This window comes from Camelus bactrianus, chromosome 26, assembly GCF_048773025.1.
Source record: "Camelus bactrianus isolate YW-2024 breed Bactrian camel chromosome 26, ASM4877302v1, whole genome shotgun sequence".
NCBI classification, from domain to species: Eukaryota; Metazoa; Chordata; class Mammalia; order Artiodactyla; family Camelidae; genus Camelus; species Camelus bactrianus.
In genome coordinates this window covers 10,703,833-10,725,171 of record NC_133564.1, presented here as the reverse complement: position 1 = coordinate 10,725,171, position 21,339 = coordinate 10,703,833, and the positions used below count along the sequence as shown (strand labels likewise).

The 21,339-nt window shown below is 46.6% G+C and overlaps 2 protein-coding genes and 1 long non-coding RNA gene across 3 annotated transcripts; 1 reads left to right on the top strand and 2 right to left on the bottom strand.

Moving 5' to 3' along the window:
- The first annotated feature begins 5 nt into the window (after positions 1–5).
- Positions 6–10,863, top strand: LOC123616402 (uncharacterized). The gene is made up of 2 exons (XR_006724400.2): positions 6–708; positions 7,017–10,863. It is a non-coding gene; the product is annotated as an uncharacterized LOC123616402 (long non-coding RNA).
- On the bottom strand, positions 6,855–9,909 carry LOC105067746 (beta-defensin 107A). The gene is made up of 2 exons (XM_010953364.3): positions 9,846–9,909; positions 6,855–7,134 (listed from the first exon to the last, which is right to left on the bottom strand). The coding sequence occupies exons 1-2, from the start codon at positions 9,901–9,903 to the stop codon at positions 6,992–6,994; spliced, it is 201 nt and encodes a 66-aa protein (XP_010951666.1). The 5' UTR covers positions 9,904–9,909; the 3' UTR covers positions 6,855–6,991.
- A 115-nt stretch (positions 10,864–10,978) lies between the features above and the next one.
- On the bottom strand, positions 10,979–18,235 carry LOC123616401 (beta-defensin 105). The gene is made up of 3 exons (XM_045515525.2): positions 17,967–18,235; positions 17,476–17,517; positions 10,979–15,763 (listed from the first exon to the last, which is right to left on the bottom strand). The coding sequence occupies exons 1-3, from the start codon at positions 18,034–18,036 to the stop codon at positions 15,636–15,638; spliced, it is 240 nt and encodes a 79-aa protein (XP_045371481.1). The 5' UTR covers positions 18,037–18,235; the 3' UTR covers positions 10,979–15,635.
- Between the last annotated feature and the right edge of the window lie 3,104 nt (positions 18,236–21,339).

Sequence of the window (21,339 nt, the reverse complement as noted above, 5' to 3'; positions counted from 1 at the left end):
ACTGAAACTCACTCCCGGAGACGGGACTCACTCCCGGAAACTGCTTCCGGGTAGGCAGGAAACGGAGAGCTCGAGTGGGGCGGGGCCTGGTGGGTGTGGGCGTGGCACCTCCGCCCCACCCCCGGGGCGTTTCCGGTCCGGAAGTGCCGCCGCCCGTGGAAGCGGAGTCTCCCGTCTCCCGCCGCGCCCGCGGGAGCCTGTTGGGCGTCCGCCCTCCTTCAGGTTAAACGTTGACGCTGCTTTAATGTAAAAGCTTGGAGTTGTGAGGCCACTTATATTGAATGCGGAGATCTTTCCTTCTCAAAACATGGAAAAGATTTAAGTCCAAAACCCTTTTGAGGAGCGTGTCCCACGGGTCCTGTGACACCGTTAGGACAAGTGTGAGGGACGCCCTGCGCCTTGTGAGACGAGGAAGAGGGAGCTCGGCGTCTGTCTGTCCAGGCAGGACGAAGAAGCGCGGCTTGCTCACGGCGGGACAGAGCGCCTGCAAGTCCGAAGGCCTCAGAATGAAGCCTGCCCTGACAGCACCTCGGCCCTGGACCTCCCCGACTCCAGGGCTGAGCCGCCTGGTCTGTGGTATTTGGCTGTGGCAGCACGAACTAAGACAGATTTCCATAGTGAATAAAGACCTGGGTCATTCCACCAGGTGAGGAACCACGACCAGGTGCTGGCTGACGGGAAAGGATCGTAGAGCCAACAGCGGAAGAGGTAGGTTTACATCCCAGCTGTGGCCCTGTGACCAGTTACAGCCGTGACGGTGTGGTTGTTACGAGTGCTTCCTCCTTATTCCGTTATGATGTGTGTGTACAGTTGACCCCTAAACATCGTGGGGGTGAGGGGCGCCAACCCCCTGCACAGTCAGAAATCGCTCCTCCAAGTCTAGGGTTCCACATCAGAGGTTTTAGCCAATCGCGGGTCGCGTAGTACTGTAGTATGTATTTATTGGGAAAAAAATCTGCATGTAAGTGGACTTGCTCAGTTCAAATGCTGTTCAGGGGTCAGTTGTTTATGGCGAGTGACTGTTTTCTTCAGTCTCTTCCCTCATGTAATTTAAGATGTATTGACTTTATGTCATAGTACTTAAGCACTGTTAATTTTACATCATAATATTTAAATCATAGGATGTCAAGGAGAAGAGTAAACCTCACTCAAGGATTTCACATCCGCTGCAGAGGGAGCTTGTGTGTTTTCCGTTGTATGAAGGACAGGTGCATCATTTTAGGGGGAATTGCGGCCTGGTTACTGTCTTTATTTGGACACTGAGCATTAAGGTTTAAGGAGATGTGTGTAGGCGCCAAGTTGACGGGGGCAAACTAATGATGGCTGGTTTTATTTCTCAACTTGCTTGGGCCGCAGGGTACCCAGATACTTGGTTGAATATTGTTCTGGGCGTATCCCTGAATGTGATTCTGGGTGGAACAAACATTTGCGGCAGTGAACTGAGTGAAGCCTATTGCCTTTCCCGAGTGGTGGTCTCACCAAGTCCGGTAAAAGCCTGCCTAGATCGAAAGGCTGAGCAAGAGGGAATTGGCTCGCTCTCTCTCTGCCTTTTTGTCTTCAAGCCGGGACATGCATTAAGCCCCCACGTTGCTGCGCCTTTCGCCGCCTATTCCATCCAGGCCTGCGGAGGTCCAGACACCTGGGTTTGCTCTTGGTTAGAGAAGGTCCGGGAGGAGTAGCGCGTGGTGCTTCTGACCAGCAGGGGGCGCCACCGGCCTGCACAAGCATTTCACATGCTTCTTGGAGAATGGAAAATTACTCAGGCTGTCAGGTCTCCATCTCTGTGCCTTGCGGTGCAGCATGGGTGTTTCTTGGCCCATAAGGGGACAGTGAGTATTTCTAGAGGCTTAGGTAGCCCCAGATCTCCCTCGTTGTGCCTCTATTTTTGGCAACAGTAGATCCTGGGCTCTGAGCTATGGTGGAAAATTCTCAGGATTCGTAGGCAGTCACTGACACATTTTCCAGCCTTTCCAGGATGCCAAGAGCAAGGGTGGGGCACCCAAGTGGCATTAGAAATCTCAGGGTGGCTCTAGTGAGCCAAGGAGGCTTCCTGGGTCCTCCAGGTCTGCACGGGACAGTGCTGATCCCTGGAGGATATCCATTTCTAGAAGCTCAGCTAACCTAGGGACATCCTCTCCTGGGCTCCCTGCCAGCACCGGTGGGCACGTGCCTCAGGAGCATTTAAGGAGGCTAGTGCCACCAGAGGAGACCAAGTGGTGAAGCTGGAGAGATGCCGCCTCGGTGTGAACATCGGTCCTTTGGGGAAACAGCAGTAGAGGTCGCCAGTAAACAGGACCCCTCCTGTGAATAGAGAAACTGTATTCAATGTTACACAGTAACAACTGCCAAAATAATCCACAATAAGAAACATAATAAAAACTGTGATGAAAACAAGTGTGACAGGATGATGATCACAATGACATTTACACTAATGATACTAATTTAAAAAAACCTAAGGGGATGAGAGATTAGAGTACAGACCCCACCCCCACCCCCCAAGTAAATGACTAGGTACCCATCCATCCTCATGGGGTATTTTAGACCTAGACTAGATTTTCACAAGTTATTCCATAAGGCAAGACCAAGTAGCCTGATGACGTAGGAAACCAACCGGGTCAAGGGTAAGGCTGAACTTGGGACTCACGTGCACATTCCTGGAGGGGAGCCCCAAGGAATGGGGGCAGAAGAACTGTGATCGGAGCCTGCCAATCACATGACACCCATGGAATTTCAGAACTTTGGCCGGGTGGGTGTCAGGCCTGAGTGCCACGCAAGGAAGGCAGGCAGGAGCCAGATCCACACCATGTTCAGAAGCCACGCCTGCCACGTACATTAAGCCCCCAGCATTTTCTCAGCCCTCAGCACCTGGCTGTCCTGCTGTCCCTTCCATCTGACTCAGGGGGGCCAGTTGGCTTCACTTGCATATCCTGGGGTTTGAGCTATTGGTATGAGGCACCCTGTCTGTCTCCCAGTCCAGCAGGGGGCGGCAGAGGATAGCACAGGAGACTTTCTCTGCTTTTAGGAGAACCTAGGTAACTCTGAGGTCCCTAAGATACGTGAGTGGTCACCATCCCCTGCCTTCCAGTGCAGCACCAGCCTTTCCTGCAATAAGGAGGGGACTTTAAACATTTAATGCCCCATGGTGGGTCCCCAGCTCTGGGTTGAGGTAGAAAATTCCAAGTAACTTTTTCTCCAACCTCTTCAAGAAGGCAGGAGCTGTTCCTTGGACCCCAAGTAAACTTAGAAAATATTTTGGTGACTATAGCCAGCCAAAGACTTACTCCCAGTGTCTCCCAGCTCGCCGCAAGGGTGATATGGGTCTTCGAGGAAGCTTGTAATGTCATTAAAGTTTCAGTCAGGTCACTGGGATCCTAGTTTCATCTCAGTTTTCAAGACCTCTAGATCCTGTTCCTCCCCTGAATGTGGAAGGGCACACTCAGGTGAGCCTCTGCGTGTCGGTGCTATTTTAGAAGAGTGGGGGTTGAAAGGAAGAAGGAGAAGCCAGGGTTGGGGATAAAGCCACAGGGACAAAGTCAAGCCCCAGTGATGACTAGCGCTGGGTTTGTTTTCTGAGAGTAACACAGAAATCCTTCTGGGTTGGTCCCCATCACTTCCCTTTGCTGGGTCCTCAGAGCTGTGTCATAGCCCACTCTGTTGCCAGTGTCTTAAAACCACTAATTCTTGGAGAACATGAGCAGAGTTTTAGAGGCAAAGAAGTGTTAGGAAAATGTGGTGTTTTCTGTTACCCTGTTCATTTTCAGTGAGGAGGCAGAGATGGTTCTGGAAGGCCTGTCTGGCTCACAGTCAGGAGATGTGCAGGGTCAGATGACTGCAGCTCCCAGGTCACTGGCTTCCCACGGGGCTCCTTCTCAGTGTGTAGATCCTGGGCATTTTGTCTTGGTGCAGGATTCTCTCAAACCCTCATGTTCTCAAAACTTGCCAAGGCTTTTATAAATTAGTTTTGCTACCTGGTGAGACTTGGTTCAGAAAAGAATAAAATGGCAAAGGAGAATGACAGTGGATCCCATGGGTGAGGGGTTTATAGAGAAGGCAGATGTGGCTTTGTGTCAGTCAGCAGCTCCTAGGGCCAGTGGAGTGTCTTTGTTTAGGTGATGAGGACATTTTAATACCCCAGTAAGGATATCCAGGGACACAGGTGTCCCATGAGAGCAGATGGGCTCAGAGGACAGAGAGTCCTTCCTATTTTGGGTGCTCAGTTCCCCAGAACAAAGGCAGTGGGCAGTTTGGAATGGAAATGACCATCAAATGGGAACATAAGCTGCTGTTACATTGGCAATAGATTGGAAGTTTATCGACAACAGTCCCCCAGTTTCAGTTAAAGTGATTTAGGCTGGGATGATAAACCCACTGATTTAAAGAGTGACAGGGCGTTTTGTCTGTGAACCCTCCCCAGACTCAGGTAATGCCAGTCACAGTCGGTCAGCCTGTCCTGTTCTGAACTCCCACGGGTCTCCCATCAGCTTACAGAACTTGCCACGGTGTGTGTCGATTGCTCACTAAAATGGAGCTTCCGTCCCATAAGCTGAGAAAGAAAATGAGCTGTTTGTTCATTTCCTCTCGGCATCTCCTTTTCTGGTGGAAAAGCACAGGAGAGTGAAGTATCCACCTGTGGGTGCGCAGCCGAGGCTTTGGGTCTGAGTTCTGCCTCTTGATTCTGCGGCTCGCTGGCGGTGAGGGACAAGAGCAGTGGACCACCTTGAATCTCAGGCGCTCCTCCGATCAGTGATCAGATATTATCGTGCGGGAGACTTGATGGGAAAACTTGTTTTAAAAATTCATTTTCTTAGCTTGGGAGTTCCCAAGACAAAAGCATTAGAGTGGGCACTGAGCTCTGATTTTATAATATTTTAGGTGATTGGAATCAACTTGGTTCTGGAAACACTGACCTGGATGATGTCCAGGGTACTTCCAGCTCCAGTATCGTAGTGTTCCAAGTTCTCTCGTAAATCTCAGTGTGACCTTATACTTGGTCTCCGTGATGGAACAGCTCACGTGATGTGTGTGTGTGTGCGCGCGCGCTTGTGTGCACTCATGCACCTACGTGCAGCATGGAAAGCGAAAACTAGTCCTTATTCTATACAAAGTCCAATCCCCAAGTTGTAAGTAAACCTTAGGTGACTGCCAGGATTAGCGGCTGAGGATGACGAGGCCATAACCTAACACAGTGTTAGTGAGGGGAGAGGCAGGGTAATAACTGAAATACCATTTTCAGGTATTAATGAGGAGTTTATGTAGACGGGCTTAAGGAGCAAATTGTGTGGTTTCGGAGGCAAAGTAAGCATTCCTGTGTGAACCATTTTTAACCTGAGTGTCTGAGTAAAGGACAATATTGACCAAGATGTAGAAAATTAAATGAAGATCAGTTTTGGAAAGAAAGTAATACATTCAAATACAGTCAGGCTCCTTCTGAGTTTCCTGTCAGAAATCCATCTAGAGGAGACCAGCAGCCTAATAAACTCTAGCGAGAAGCTAGAGCTGGAAATGCAGAGGGGGGTTGTGATCAGACAGGCTCCGCTCAGGTAACAGAAGCCACACTGGGTATTGTACACAAGGAATTTCGTGCAAGGAATTGAATTACTGGAAGGTTGAAAAGGCTCAGGAGTTCGCAAGTACAGGATGGAGTTACCACCTCCAGGCCCAGAGGAGCAGAAGGAAAGCGGAGCTGTCAGGGGCCAGTGCTGGGCATGCTGGGTCTGGCTGCTTGCAGCCGAGGCTGCACCTGAGGGGACGGGGCATGGTGCAGCTGGGGCTCGGACCTCCGGGTCGGGTGCATTCCGCATGAATGAAGCCTAACGTTTTAAGGAAGGAGCGCTCTCTAACTGGGCTCAAACAAATGAGGTGCAGCGAGTTTTAAGACTTTGAAGAGGAGACGTGGCCAGACAGGTGTGTGGGCAGCCAAGGTGCACAGCAAGCAGCTCAGAGCCCAGCTAGTCCTCTTACTGCCGAGGGAGAAGAGCCTGGATGCTGCTGGTTCCTTTAGGGACACTTGTGAGGCTGCTGAGAAAGTCAAAAGAAGATGGAGCCAGAGGGATCTGGCGAAGGGTCCACTTCTTTTGCAGCTAGTTTCAACTTCTTGCTCAATCTAACTGCTTACTTGAGCTGCTAAAAAATGTTCCGTCTTTAGGGTTGGCCCTGTTGCTCTCTGCTCACCCAGCACGGTTTTCTGTGGACGTGCTGAGAACACAAGACCAAAAACCACAAGTCTGACGAAAGGGGTAACCAAGCCCCTGAGTGTATGGCCATGGGCTTGGGTGTCCTCACCTGCACTGAGCGTGTTGAGTTAAGCGATCTCTGGGGACCTTGCTGCTTGCATGGGCCACGAGCTGATCAACTCTCACTCCGAGTGGCCGGAATGAAGATGCTACTCACCCAACAGCCAGCGTGAATTTAGACAGAGTCCAGTTTCTTTGTGGAACTCGACGTGCTAGGTCAGACAGGGAACAGGAGACATTCTACACAATTCCTGCCTATAAAGGAGAGCGAGGAGGAGGGTGGGACAGTGGTCCTGCTGGGGCAGCCACAGCTAGTGTCCAGCAGGGAGTCCAGTTACCATGTGGCTGAATCTCCTCACATTGTAAGTAGAATCTCCTGACATTTGGTAAGAACGGCCCCAGGTCACACGTCTGTTTGAGGCCAGGACTATAAGGTTAGAATGCAGTTCATTAGACTCGCACTCCAGCCTTTCCACTCCACCTGTTTTATTTATTAATTCATTCACTTTATCCATCAGTAAATTAATTAATAAGCCCTATACCAGGAATGGGGGATGCAAAATAAACAAGTTATAGAGCCTTCCCTCAGAAAGCTCATAGCCTAGAAAGGGGACTTTCTGCGGCATCAGAAGCTGGACTGCCAACTTCAGAGAATCCAGAATTTGGAGGCCCAGGAGAGAAGACCCAGAGAGGACTGCTGCCCTGAGAGCCCAGCCGGCGTCCCCACCTCCTCCCTGTGTGTAGTCGCGGCTTAGCTTTTAATTATTCTCTCTTTTTTTGCAGCAAAATGGTGTCAGTTCAGCTCGGCAGCCTCCAATCTTATCTTCAAAGGAAAGGCATTCGACTTCGCAGCGACCATCCATTCTCTGACAGTGTAGTTGTCTTTGAAATCCTCCTCTGGCTAAGTGAAGAAAACAGTCGGTCTTCAGTTATCCAGTACTGAATTACTGGAAAGCAAAATTCCACCACTCAGGCCAAGCCAGAACTCCACACTACCGAATCTCATGGCGACACAGAGTGTAAGTGTAGACAGCAGCAAAGCAGATGTGACCTGAACAGCTGTGTCTGAGCTCGGATCCCTGGTTCAGTATATACAGGGTGCTTCCTTTGTACTCAAGTAGAAAAACCAAGAAAGGGTTCCCTCTGCTATAATCTTTGTTGGACATAGAGAAACAGTGTTTCTTCCTGGGGCGGGGGGAGACAATATCCTTTCTAATTCCAATAAGCAGTCTTTTGCAATAAAAGATTTTTTTCCTGTCTCCAAAATAATAGTCTCTTGTATATAACAAAAGGTACAGAGTGTGCTATTTACAGTGGAGGCAGGGCAATGGCAGCCGTGTGCCTTGGGCATGTGGTTGTGGAGTGTCACAGTTTGGGGGTAAAGCTTCAGTATTTTCTTTGGTATTAAAAGAAGCACAGTACGAACCTGCTCTGCCAGTGACGTCTGCAGAATAACGTGTTTAGCTCTGACAAGCCGTGTGAGAGAGGCATAGACACTGTGCATTCATTCAGGACAAAGAAACTAAGCTGAAGAGAGTAAAATACTTTAAGAGACAATGACTAGGGAAAATGGTGATGTGTATTCCCTGGAGAAATCATAGGAAGAACTGGCAGTTGCTCTCAAAAGGTGTAATACTTATTCTCGGAGAGAACGGCTCTGGGGCGGGGAATGTGTGCACATTAGCCGTCGTCTGTCTCAGACACTACCACACTGAAGGCTCATTAATGCCCAAGGTGGGGCTAATCAGTGGGAAAAAAATCACAGGAACTGAGATTTCTGCTCGGAGTAAAGGGAAACATTTTAAACAGTCCAAAGTTGAACGCAGGATACTGTGAGTAACAGATCACTGAAATTTATCCAGCATCAGGGCAATCAATCAACATCTTCAGGGAAAAAAAAGATCAGTCTTCAGAAAAAGCCCTATTATTATTTCCATTTATTGGAAATAAGTTGAAACCCAGAGTTCATACATCTTACAAGGTTTGAAACTGAGGTTCAGCCTCAGATATTTTGGCATAATAGTCTGTGTTCATTTCCTCTTTTATTGATCATGAAACTCACTTCCAGCACTGAGAGTGTCTGTGGTTGTGGTGGTGGTGGTCCTAACGTGTGTCCACTCTGTGCTGCTTACTGAGTCAGACGGGCCTGAGCTGAGTTTTGGGGACAGGGAGCCCCTAAGTATCTGCTTCCCTACATTGGTTTGAATCACTTGGAGTCCTGATGAAAGGAGATGGAGAGGACAGATAAAATTTCTTTCTCTACTCTGGATCCATTGTCTGACCTCCCAGGAAACAGACTGAGGGCAAAAGTTATTTTACAAGAAAGGCTGTGAAACACGAGGGCAGTATTCCTCAGGTCTGTTCCTTCTTTCTATTCCTGCCTGTTTTCAAAAGTGCAATGGAAATGACCACCTCCCAGGAAGTCCTTCTTGTTCCCCCAGTTAGAACCGAACTTCTATTTCCATGGCTTCTCTTATTTTTCACCTTCATCGCACGTATGAGAACTGTTTTGTATCATAGTTCTTTGTGCATCTGTCTGTCTCATCCATTCACTATATACACTTTAAATTATCAAGTGCCTGTTTATTATTATAGGCAACCTATTTTTGACCAACACAGAAATAAAAGACTAATAAACTTTAAGCAAATTAAGAGCAAAGACCATGATCTAATGTTCACCTCCACTTTACCTCCCTTTATTATAGGATGTTTATATATAATTATATTATATATCATTACATTCCAGAACAATTTCTCGTTAAGTGATAAGCACACATTCAATAGCTATTGACCGGCTAGCCTTCTGCAGCAAGATTGTGTAATAAATAAGTGTAGAAATTCAGAAACCATAAGGAAGAAATAGACAGGATACCTCATGGTGCATGGACAGTCCCATCGGGAAAGGCTTCATAACAGGAGGAATGAAGGATAGTTGAGGAGGGAATGGAGGTAAAAGTTTATTAGAGATGGGTTCTTGGCTGAATTGAGCAAAGACAGCCCAGTTCAAAGGACTTAAAAGAAAACTAATCAAGATGTTAATGTTTGAAGTGATGTGATTTTCCAGCAGTATATGAGAGCTAGAAAGTCCAAGATCATCTAAGGTTAAGAGATTCATGAGATTCATTTAAGAGATTCATTTACCAATTAGTGGGACATGAAAAAATAGACTGGTAAGAACCTGTTATTGTAAGTTTGATTTCATTTAGGCTGTAAATGCTGTTCTTCTCTGAATTAGCAAGTGTCGTCTGCCTCTTGAGATTTTTTTCTCATTTTAAAACAATCATTTTGTCATACACTGAAGCTGGGTCAAAGATTACAGAATGAGGAAACAGATCTAAATGAAAAGGGAAATCTGAACCCGTTGGTAGAGCTTTTAGGGAAATTAACTAGATATTCTTCTGGTTGGAGGTGGTCTGGATCAGGGTGGTCCCATTAATATGTGTCCAAACTTAGGAAAAGATTTCCTGTAACTAGTTTGTTTCTGAGAACTTTTTAGGACATAGGACTGAATCAAGTACTTTTCTGAAAGATGAGCTTTCTTCTCAAAAGACAGACCCTGAATAGATTTTGCCTCAAAAGACATCCTTATATCTATCAAGATTTCTCTCTTACCTGAGAAGATTTGAGCAAGAAGGATGATGGCAGCAAGAATAAAGGAAAAGATTTTCATGGCTCCGGGAATCAGTGGGGAGAGGCTGAAGGAGGCACGGTCACTGGAGTCTGACTCTTATCAAGAGAAATTGATTAAAGCAAGTTCTACAGCTCTGAAAAAGCCAGGAGTTATTTTTGGTTTTTAATGCTCACTAAGAATGAATTATTTTCCATGCTCCATTGCATAGTGTGTAGGCTGATGGGTCAGATTTTACCTAAATAAACGCTGATGAGACAGTAAGGAAAATAACCCGGCTCCTTGCCTGGAATTCTCTAGTCTGCACCTCCATCCAGGCTGCTCCTGTGTTCCCTCAGTTCCGTCTCAAGTACCACCACTTCCGTAACGTCCGTAACCGCCGTCTCTTCTTCTTCTCTGAGATTGTGTATGTCACTTACTCTTCTCTAAGAGTCACTCAAACATTATTGATTGGTGCCTGTATAATTGGTTTTTTAAGATTATACTCTATGACAAATTTTCATCTCCCAATTATACTGTAAGCTCCATAAAGGAAAATAACTTTCTTCTCATCTGTTTTCTTTCCGTTTATGCCCTGCAACAGTGCTTTGTAACAGTAGGTGCTCAAAATATATGTATTTGACTTATTGATAGTTGTCCAGTTAGAGGAACCCATGAATAATCAAGCAATTAATATGGGAATAGTAATGAAATGTTCAAAGGTTTTGCATATTAAGGATAATCATGTTATTATTAAATATGACCACATTTTGTATTTTATGGGAATAGCATTTTTTTGACAAATGTGTGTTGGACAATAAATACCATGTGTACTTATGTTAACAAGAAATTAATTAATGTTAATGGACTGGAAATTCTCATTAAAGGCAGGATTAATCATCAGGTGGATTAAGTGGGAAGATGAATCCGTGTGTTGTCTATAAAGGATGCATTTCTCCAAGAAACTTTTTGTCTCTTGAGTTAATTATAAGCTCACAATAAATTGCAAAAATGGTACAGAGAGTTCTTGTGTACCCATCACTCAGCCTGTTCCCATGGTGACATCAGCCATTATGTGAATTATCAAAGGTTGGAAATAAATTGGCACAGTAAAATTAACTAGACCACAAATTATGAGGAAAGTATTTAAAATATAAAGACAGAGAGGTTGAAAGTAAATGATGGAAAAACATAAACTATGAAAATATCAAGAGTAAGAAGGCTGGAGTGGCACTTTTGCTTCAGATGAAATAGAATATTATCAGATGGAAAGTAGAATGTTGCATAAGGAAAATAGGAATAATTCATTAAAAAAAAGAACAAACTTTGGGTTTTATTGATTTTTTCCTATTGTTTTTCTTAGCCTTTATTTTCACTCTAATATTCATTATTTTCTTCCTTCTGCTTGCTTTGGGTTTAACTGGTTCTTCATTTTTAGCTTCTTAAGGTGAAAAATGAGTTTATTGATCTGATACCTTTCTTCTTTTTAAATATAGGCATTTACAACTGTAATTGTTTCTCTAAGCATTGGTTTAACTGTATCCCATAAGTGTCTTTTTTTAAAAATTTCATTCACTTTAAAGTGTTTTCTAGTTTTTCATGTGATTTCTTCTTTGACTCATTATTTATTTGGGGGGGTGGTGTTTAATTTTCTCACATGTACGTCTTTCCCAAATGTCCTCTGTTATTTCCTTGTGGTTGGACGCTTGTTTTGTGGCCTAACGTGTGGCCTGTCCTGGAGGACAGTTCATGACAGCTTGAGAAAATGTGTGTTTTGCTGTTGCTGAGTGGGCTGTGCCGTCGATGGCAGTGAGGTCTGACTGGTTTACAGTGTTCTTCAAATCTTACATTTTCTTGCTGATCTTCTTTCTTAGTTGTTCTGTCCATTTCTGGTTGATTTCTTATGAATTTCCTCAACCCCTCTCCTTCCAAAGCTGCCTCCTAAAGCCACTTCCTGCTGGATCCCTTTCCCCTAGCAAGCCACGTTATTGGGGATTTCCCCTTTAAGGTGTTCTCAGTCCAGTCACCTTGTACGGCCTTCACTTGGTCCGTGGGAATCACGCTTATCTCCCTGCCTAATACCATCAGTGCAGTCACTCCCCTGCTGCTCTTTTCTTGTCCTGCCATCATGGGTAACTCCATCCAGAGCTCTTTCCCTGTAGACAGTTTCAGGTGTGAGTCAGGCATGAGCACCATAGGATGGCCATCCAGTTCTCCAGGTAACCTTCTTAAAGCCAACCTCATAAGGATTGGTGTGAAAACGATGTTTTCCTCACCTTTCCCTCTTGAGAGGCAGCGTGAAGTCCCAATCACAGCCCCCTAACACATTGTCCAAAGAAACCCTGTGCCCTGACCTTTTTTTTTTTTTTGGTCAATCTCTTCGTGGCTTAGTACCTCGATGGGGCGTGTGGAAATTAATGATACTTAGTGTTTTATCCTCTGCCTTTGGGGAATTCAGCCCAAACTGATCAGTCTTGCTCTATAGTTATGGTCATTCCCTTTCAGTTACTGTGAGGGAATCAAGAAGAGGTAATAGATGGTTAGCATGATAAGACCTACAATTGCTACAATTTCAAAATTAATGAAGTTAAAGTCACACTAAACAGGAGCAATATGTAGACCAACTAAAGTGGAGATTCTTCAGGAGGAATCCAGCTCCACCAGTGTCTCTTCTTGCTTTCCCTTTCCCTCTGACCCACCCATCATTCAGGAGACCGTCCCTTGCAGAAGATCCGGCAGACGCTGATGTCAGAGATCTCCATCAGTTACCGTGGAATCAGCAGAAGCCTGTCTGAGAGAGTCATGGGCATCCACCTGACATCTGAACGGACTACATTTTCAAGTAACAAGAAATTAGTATGAGTTGAGACTTTGTTTTTCTATAGGAAGGACTGGATGTCTCAGGATAAAGGAGCTAATTGGATGGGAAGGTTCTAGAAAAGAGCCTAGTACAGAAGAGAGAAGAGAGCAAGAAGAAGAAGGGAAATTTGTGAACAGGGGAGCATCTGTGGGAGGTGCCCTCTGGGACCACAAGCCACGTGACTCTGGATGCTAGGTGAGGGAATTGCTATGGTGATATCAGGGCAAAGCCCCTGGCCCAGTGCTCTGTGTGACGCTGTGAGACATGCACATGAGTTCCTATGAAAGAGACATCGGTTAGGGTCTAGAACATTTTCGATGTTCGGAATCAAGCAATGTGGTATTTGGAATAAGTAGGGAATATCCTGGTTTCATGATGTTCTGTAAACCATCAGCTGCGCTCTTGGAGATCTGGGGAGAAGCATCATCCACCAAATGGTCACTCAGCTGTAGGTTCTTAAGACCAAGTCCCCCACTTACCACTTCCCTGGGTTTAATTCCTGTGAAAATGCAGGAAACATTATAGAGTTCACAAGGGTTATGTCTCAGATCTCTTTTGGAGGACAATTGATAAATCGATCTGACAGTAGAGCCAACCTAAAAGCCAAATCAGTCAGGCTCCAGACATGAAAACAGTTCCCACACCAGATGGTTCAATAGAGAGAGAATTTAATGTGGAAAGCTGATGAAGTGTTGGGAAAGCTGAACATGCAAATGGGAGCTAACATTATACACAGCTGGAATCCTCCACTGCCGAATGGTTGGAGGGAAAACAGGAGGCTATGGTGTGAGCCCAGGAGCAAGGACCAGCGGGCAGGAGCCGGGCGTGCAGGGGGGCTGCCGGGTGAGCAGTGAGGGTACACAAGCTTGGGCTTCATTGTTGGAGATGGAGCCACTGCTGGAGCGGAAAGAGAGACTGAGGGAGGAGAGCCCCGAGGTCTCCTGTTCTCTCGTCTGCCATTCTTCTTTCTGCCAGGCACTTGCACGGACTGAAACCTGCCAGAAAAGCCAGGAAGCTCAGAGAATGTGGTTTGCAGAGAATAGTGCCCACTGTACAGAGCAGAGCAGGGAAAGGACAGGAAGTGGATCTCAGTGCAGAAGGACACACGACACAACAGTACATTCTCACACGTTGAGCAAAATACTGTTCATTCTCACATGTTAACCCTGAGTGATTAAGTTTGAGACACTACTCAAAGGACTGGCAATCTTGACCTTTATTTTGTGAAGCTACAAATTTTATTTCATAAGGCAAAGTTATACAGTCAACCATTTATGTATATTCCATGCTGAGCATATGAAATTAATCTAACATTTTCATCCACTGGCAGGAAGAGACATGCAGAGCTGGTGCCCTAGACCTTAACTGAGTAAATGCTGAGATGTTTAAAAAAAAAATCGCGTATCCTCTGACACCTGATGTCTTTTGTCTTCTTGATGATGGCCATTCTAAGGGATGTGGGTTGGCACCTCGCTGTGGGTTTGCGTTGCATTTCCCTGGTGCATAGTGGTGTTGGGCATCTTTTCTTGAACCTGTTGGCCATTTTGATGCCATTTACGACCATATGGATGGATCGTGAGCACACTGTGCTAAGTGAGATAAGTCAGACAAAGACAAGTACTGTATGGAATCTAGTATATGTGGAATCTAAGAAAGTCAAACTTGTTAAAAAGAAAAAAAAAACAGAATAAATGATGCTTACCAGGGGACGGGAGGTAGAGGGATGAAAGTGATGTTTAAGGGAACAAACTTGCAACAGGTAGTAGATAAGCCATAGCGATCTAACGCACAGGGTGCTGAATGCAGACAACAGCACTGTGCTGTAATCATCGAACTGGCTAAGAGACTGACATGTAATTATCCCGACGGCTAAAGAAAAAGTATAATTGTGTATTATGATGGAGGTGCTAGATTGTCACTACAGCAGCAATCATATTATAAAATATAAATGTATCCAATTAACACGTACATCTTAAATTTACGCAGTTTTATGTCAAATGTAGTCAATAAAAATACACCGTAAGTACTATAGTCAAGAGTGACAATATATTGGTACTCCAAGAAATGACGCGGAGAAGATAACTTCTTATACCCTGTAGAATCGTATCTCCATTGACAGACGTGGGTGCCATTTCTGTTTATCTGTTCTGTGAGAATTAGTACTTACAGATACACAGAAATGAGAGTGATGTGAACATCCTTTACTGCTGTCCAGTTATGAGCTTGAGGAATAGATATTCTCTCTAGGTCTCAATTTCTTTGAATATAAATGGGGATAATAAAATCTACCTTATAAGGTGATCTTGAGTCATATAAGAAAAGTATGGGGAAAAGATTCATAAATTGTAAGGTATTCCATACATGTAGTTACAGTATCTGATTAAGTGAGTAGCTATTAGGTAACCATTCATGACTTGATTTTTTTTAAATTGAATTAGAGTTGATTTACAACATTATGCTAGTTTCCAGTGTACAACATAATGATTCAATATTTTATAGATTATACTCTATTTAAAGTTATTATAAAATATTGGCTTATTCCCTATGCTGTGTGATACATCCTTGTAGCTTATTTATTTTATACATAGTCATTGGTACCCCTTAATTCTCTACCCCTACCTTGCCCCTCCCCACTTCCCTCTGCCCACTGGCAACCTTTTTAAAGATCACCTTTAAAAATAAGCAAAGAAGGGGGAGGGGTAGAGCTCAGTGGCAGAGCGCGTGCTCAGCATGCACGAGGTCCTGGGGTCAATCCCCAGTGCCCCCATTAACGAAAGAGCAAACAAAAAAAGCAAAGAAACAAAGCAAAGGGAGAAGGAGATGAGAATGATCCTGACACCCGCTCACTGGGTGACTTGGTTAAGCTGCATAACTTCTCTTGACCTTCCTTGAATATCCGGTCCTGCTTCTGAGGCCAGAAGAGCGCCGGTCTGGCTCACCCCATCCTCCGCCGGCAACACACAAAGTTCAGCTTGCAGCTTCCAACGACCTTCTCCTCCTCAGTGCACATCTTCCTGCATTTGCCCCGCCCGAGCCTGCACGGCTCGCAAACAGCGAACTCACCTATGGCAGGAAAGAGCTGCTGACCCACCTTTCCTGGGACTCTCTGGAAAAGGGGGGAGGGCAAAGGCCGCGAAAGAAGCGAGGGTTTGTGATTACGGTTGTAAAGAGCGTTTTCCAAAAGCAGCCTGGATCTTTCCAGAGAGCTCCACTTTTTCCCACCGGGTACGTATCTTCAAAGGCCGTAGTAGACAGGACACCTGGTCCGACTGCGCGCACTTCTGAGCCACACAAATTGATAAACGCATGGAGGTCAGGATCGCACTGACCTCTTCTTAAACATGAACTCTCCCCACTCAAAAGCTCAATCTCAAGCTTCTCAACTCCTTGTTCATGCCCAGTTTCTAGTTTTATTATTTTCTCCTAAATTCCAGTCTCCTTCCTCCCTGAGACCTTCTGCGTTAGCATCCGCCTGGCTTTCCCAGCTCGCGCAACAAGCGCCACCTCTCTTCACACGGATTTGCTAACAGCTGTGCTCTGCTGCCTCCGCCTGGCCCGTTTCCTGAGCCCTTTGTTACTGAGGCAGGGGAGCATTTTCAGCCTTAGAATCAGATAGGCTATGGAATGTTCTTGTGTTTCTAATCTGACTGACTCTTTGGAATGCGGGGGGTTATCCCTAGGTGACCATTTGCTGCAGGAGTGGGGCACGCATTCCCCCACCCATCATCCTCATAACCCTCCCTGGTGACGTTTGTACGCAGGGCTTATATGCCGCTGGACTCCCTGGCGCTGACCAAGTGGCTGTTTAAGACAACACCTGCTCTTTTCCAGGCAGCGTGTGGCCCGACTGTCCAGTGCTCACGCTGCACAGTGTGTTGAAGGTTTTGTGCACCGCTTCTGCTTAAGAGCATTGCTGGGCATTGCTACCTGGTTGAGAATCACAGAATTAAAACTTGTGACTCTGGTGTCCTGAGTCGGAAGCCTACCTCACCACTTATTCTTCATGTCCCCTGGGCAGAATTATTCGACATCGCATCTTGGCTCTGCCTCGTCTTCTGTAAAGTGGTGGTTATACAGTGCCTTCCTCAGAGGGACGTTTTGAAGGTTACATGACATAATCCACATGAAGTTGTTAATAGACTGCGTGGTACATAGTAAGCACTCAGTGACTTAGGGGCACCTTATTCTTTCTCACTCTGAAATTCTGTCTAAACATTAAAAAAAAAATTGTTTACAACTGCCCAGGAGTATTTATTTCAATTCTGTTTATAATACGCTTTCTTCCTGTATAGGGTGAGTCCCCCAGAAAAGGTCAGCAGGCTGTTCATTATAACAGCTCCTCTGTCGTGACGGTTTGCTGAACCATGCCGACTCCTTTATTTGTGGCATACGTGTGGAACACGCTTTACTGGATTTAGGAGCAGAGGCTGGAGAGATGGAGAAGCATGTTCATACAGCAGCGCTACCTGGCTGGTACAAGCCTGGTCCTGTGACCTTTGTTTAGTTAGTACCATGAGCTAATGACAGTAGCCACCAGGTCCAAATCTCTGTGGCCAAAAGCACAGTCCAGTAGCAAAGAGGTTTCTCTGTGAAATGGGAAGTCCAAATATGACGTTGGGAACAAAAGGGAGAGAGGAAGGTAGGGTTAGCAGACTGGGATTTCAGCAGTTCTGTTTTCACTACGGTCCCCATCGCTCCCTTGTCTCCAGGAACCAGAGCTCCTGGGCAGGGCCAGGGTTCCTAAAGGGGAAATCCTACACAAGGGTTTAACTTACCCGCTGGAAATGGCTGGACGTATTCGAGTCCTGCCTGGCACCCTAATTTCAAAACAAAGCACATTTGCGATATTAAAACCAATGCAGGAAACAGCACTATGTAAAACAGTGTTCTCAACTTCACACACCTGCCGTCAAGGGGCAGCTGGCCACAGAGGGCGCATTGTTATTCTGTGTTTGAAAGCTCGAACTCCTGGTATCCAGTAAGAGCAAGTTGTTTTAAAAGGAGAGAGAGAAAGAAAAAGAAGAAAGAAAGAAAAGGAAGGAAGGAAGGGAAGGAAGAAAGAAAGAAAAGGAAGGAAGGAAGGGAGGGAGGGAGGGAGGGAGAGTAGCTTGCTCTTAGAAAATGCTACTGCAGGTTTAAGAATTCCCGTGAAACGCGCAGTGAGGCGCTGCCTGTTGCCCTCAGTTCTGGATTTACCCTCAGGTACGTAGAAGAATCGTCAAGCTTTATGATCGGCCCCATCAAAATCCCATCAGTTCACATTTACCTGGTGGAAACTGAGCCAGAATGAGGAAAAAGGCAAAGACAAAATAAAACATCTTCCTGCTCGGGGCCATCTCGGAGGGAGGACTCTTCAGAACAGAGGTTTGGGATTCCTTCAAGAGGACAGCCGCTCGCTTATTTACATTTGAAGGTAATGGGAAATGCTCGTGGTCAGTGAAGTGAACCAATAAAGAAAGCACCTCTATGCTCAGTTTCCCAAGATCAAGGACTGGTGTGACGCGTAATAACCCTTGGCCTCCAAAGAGCCTTGGATTTGGGCGGTTCCGACGGGGAAAGAGGAGGAGCGGCGGGCCGGGAGGGGGAGCCCGGGGCAGCCGCGCGCCAGTGCGGGGGGAGGCGCAGGCCCGTCCTGCCGGCCCCCAGGCAGGCCGGCTCGCTGTGACGGTGACGGTGACGCGGAGGTGTTTTGAACGTGAGGCATGCTCAGAAGGAGGTCGTGCCCCGTAAGAGCCCAGTCACTGTGGACTGCCGCTTTCCTGGCTTCCATACGTACTGTCCCCAAGTGTCCCAAGGAGAAAGGGAGGGTAGCAGTCACTTTGCCAAGGTCGCTCTGAATCCCTGAGCCTGTAACAGCGCCACCGAGGAGACCAAAGTCACTACTGCCACATCCTTTTCCTTCACGAAGACCACGGGCATTAAAAGCTATAATGCATCACCGCGCCCCCAGAGCAGCCCCGTCCCGTCGCCCGTGGCCGGGCAAGGCTCGGCTCTCCGGTTTTGAAACGGAAGACGGGGCCGTGGTCGTATGTGGGTAGTACCCTGCGTCGTGAAATGACAGGTGGGATCGTTTTAAAAGGCAGACCCTAAAGTCGGATCGATTTAGCAAGTCTGTGACCTTGAACAGACGGCTTAATTTTTTGAACCTCAATTTCCTCATCCTTAAAATATGGACGTGATAATGGTACCTACTTCACTGGATATTTGAGATGATGAACTGAAATCACGTATGTAAAGTGCTTACCAGAGTGTCTGGCTATTGTTACTAGTACTAATTAATGTGTCTCTCTATCCAGATTTTCTGTAAACTCTTTTTCAAGTCCACTAATTCATAATGACCTTTCCTGGCCTATAAAACACAGCAGTGCTTTTATTTGTATGTTTACACACACTTAAGCTTCAGGAACACAAACTAATATGCATGTGTTGGGGATACAGAGCTGAACCTAAGGCCTTTCAGCTTCGAGACATCTCTAATAACCGTAGCCAGGCCGGCTTTGTGGGCACATGACCAGGGCAGTCACACAGCCCTTCCTGTCACCTTGGGGTTTAAAGGACTGTAGTCAAAGTGCACTGAAATTCTCAGTCATTTTATCTTTGAGTATGTGCTTTGTAAATGAAGTCTGACCACCCTCGGAGGGTTTCTGGCCCCTGACCCGTGGTCCCTAAGCCCCACCTGACCTCCTCCTTTCTGCTCCCTCCCAGCGACCACCATCCACCCTCAGCTTGGACCGGGTGTGGACGTACCCAGAGGTGTTTGGGGTTGACTTCCTGATCCCTGAGCATCTCAGGGCACGATGTCGATCAACCCCTGTGGGGGCTACTAGTGCTGTGGTGAAGGCGGGCTGCTTGGCAGGAGTGAGCCTCTCCCCTGACCCTCAGTTTGGGACGAACTACACGTACCACAGGCATTGCTGTATCTTGGGAGTCGCTCAGTTGCCGTGGTGGAGATGGCAGGCCCGTGGGAAGGAGAGATACCTGGCTTGACCCTCTCTGGGACAAGGCACACCTACCCAGCAGCGGTTGGCAGGAGGGGGCCACAAGCATACATGGAGAGTGGCAGGGTGGGGAGCCCCGGGCACTCATGAGGGTCTGCAAGTGTCCCTGAGTATCCCTGTGCCCAAACAGCAAATAAAAAATACTATACTGGAGAACTGGGAGGACAGGAAAAAGGTTCATATTTTGGTGGCTTTAAAGGCATCTTTTTCCTGCTTTTTGAACATGGAATCATGCATTTTCATCCTGCACGAGGCCCAGCAAATTTATGTAGCTGGCCCTGACCTGGAGTGAACTTCCAGTCTCACAGTCACCTCTAATCATAGGGCTTGTCCTCATCACGGGGACCACGGGGTCTCCCTGTTGTACCAACCGAACAGAGATGGTGCCCGGGTACCGTTGCTGCGTTATCTGCTTCTTCAGCACAGATTCCCCCTAGCTCCGGGCTCAAATTCTTCCGCATTCAATTGCTTTGAATGCAGCACAAATAAGCTTTTTCTAGCAGTTTGCCTCTTGTTATGGACTTTAATCTGTTTAAAGTTGGAAGGGAAAAGAGAACATATATATACTTTAAATCCATCATTCCTAACTGGATTATTCATAATATATCGCCAGTGTGCATAAAGCTACTAACAAAAATATCACAGGGAGAGGCTAAAGTTAGGTAGGATCGCCCCCAATTGTTTGTTTTTAATACAATTTTTGGTTTGGAATAATTTTAGATTCACTGTAAAGTTGCAAAGATACTACAAAGGGTACCCATCTACCCTTCCCCCGGCCCCCCCAGTGCCAGCATCCATGTTAACAGTTACTGATGTTAATAACAGGGGTTCACTTGTCAAAACTGAGGAAGAAGCGTTGGTACCCAGCTACTAACTAAACTACAGGATTCAGGTTTGTCTGATGTTTTCTCGTGATTAGACCGGGGTTTGGGGTTCGGGGGAAGAGGCACATAGGGTGGAGGGGCGCCTCATCCCGCTCCTCATGTCAGGGGCACGAGGTGCGAACATGACGACCCCTCCTGGGGTTACGCCCTTGGTGAGGTGCCTGCCAGGCGTCCCCACTCCTAGGTGACCCTTCTTCCTTTCCCACGTTCTGGTCTGTGGGAGCAAATCACTTTCATTTAAGCTGAGGCAGCTGAAGCTCTGCCTCCTGCAGGGGGGTGTTGACAAATACCATTTGGAATTCTGCTGCTGAAAATGTCCATTTTCTGGAGTTTATTTATATATTCAATCATTGATTGATATCAGTAGGGCATGAGGAGGTAAACTTACCCAGATCTCATATGAAAACCACCTTTTCCATGACGTAGCGAGCATCTGTTGCTTTTGGGGGGTTATGGTTGTTACGACAAATGCTTCTAAGGTATTGCGACATCAGCAGCAGTCAGAGCAGCAGGGCGATGAGGATGGAAGCTTATCTCCCTAATCTTACTTTTCCTAAAGAGAGGCATCCGACTCCCTGTCTCACAGGGGGAGGATTAAGGTGGAGAATTCGGGTCTTTCCACCCGCACACCTGTGGGCCCCGTGAGAGGGCACGGAAGCATCCTCTCCCGACACGCCTCACCGATCAAGACGCTCCTGGGGGGACAAACGCATAAATGTGGGTGTTCGCGGCTCTCTTCTCGCGGACACTGGGCTGC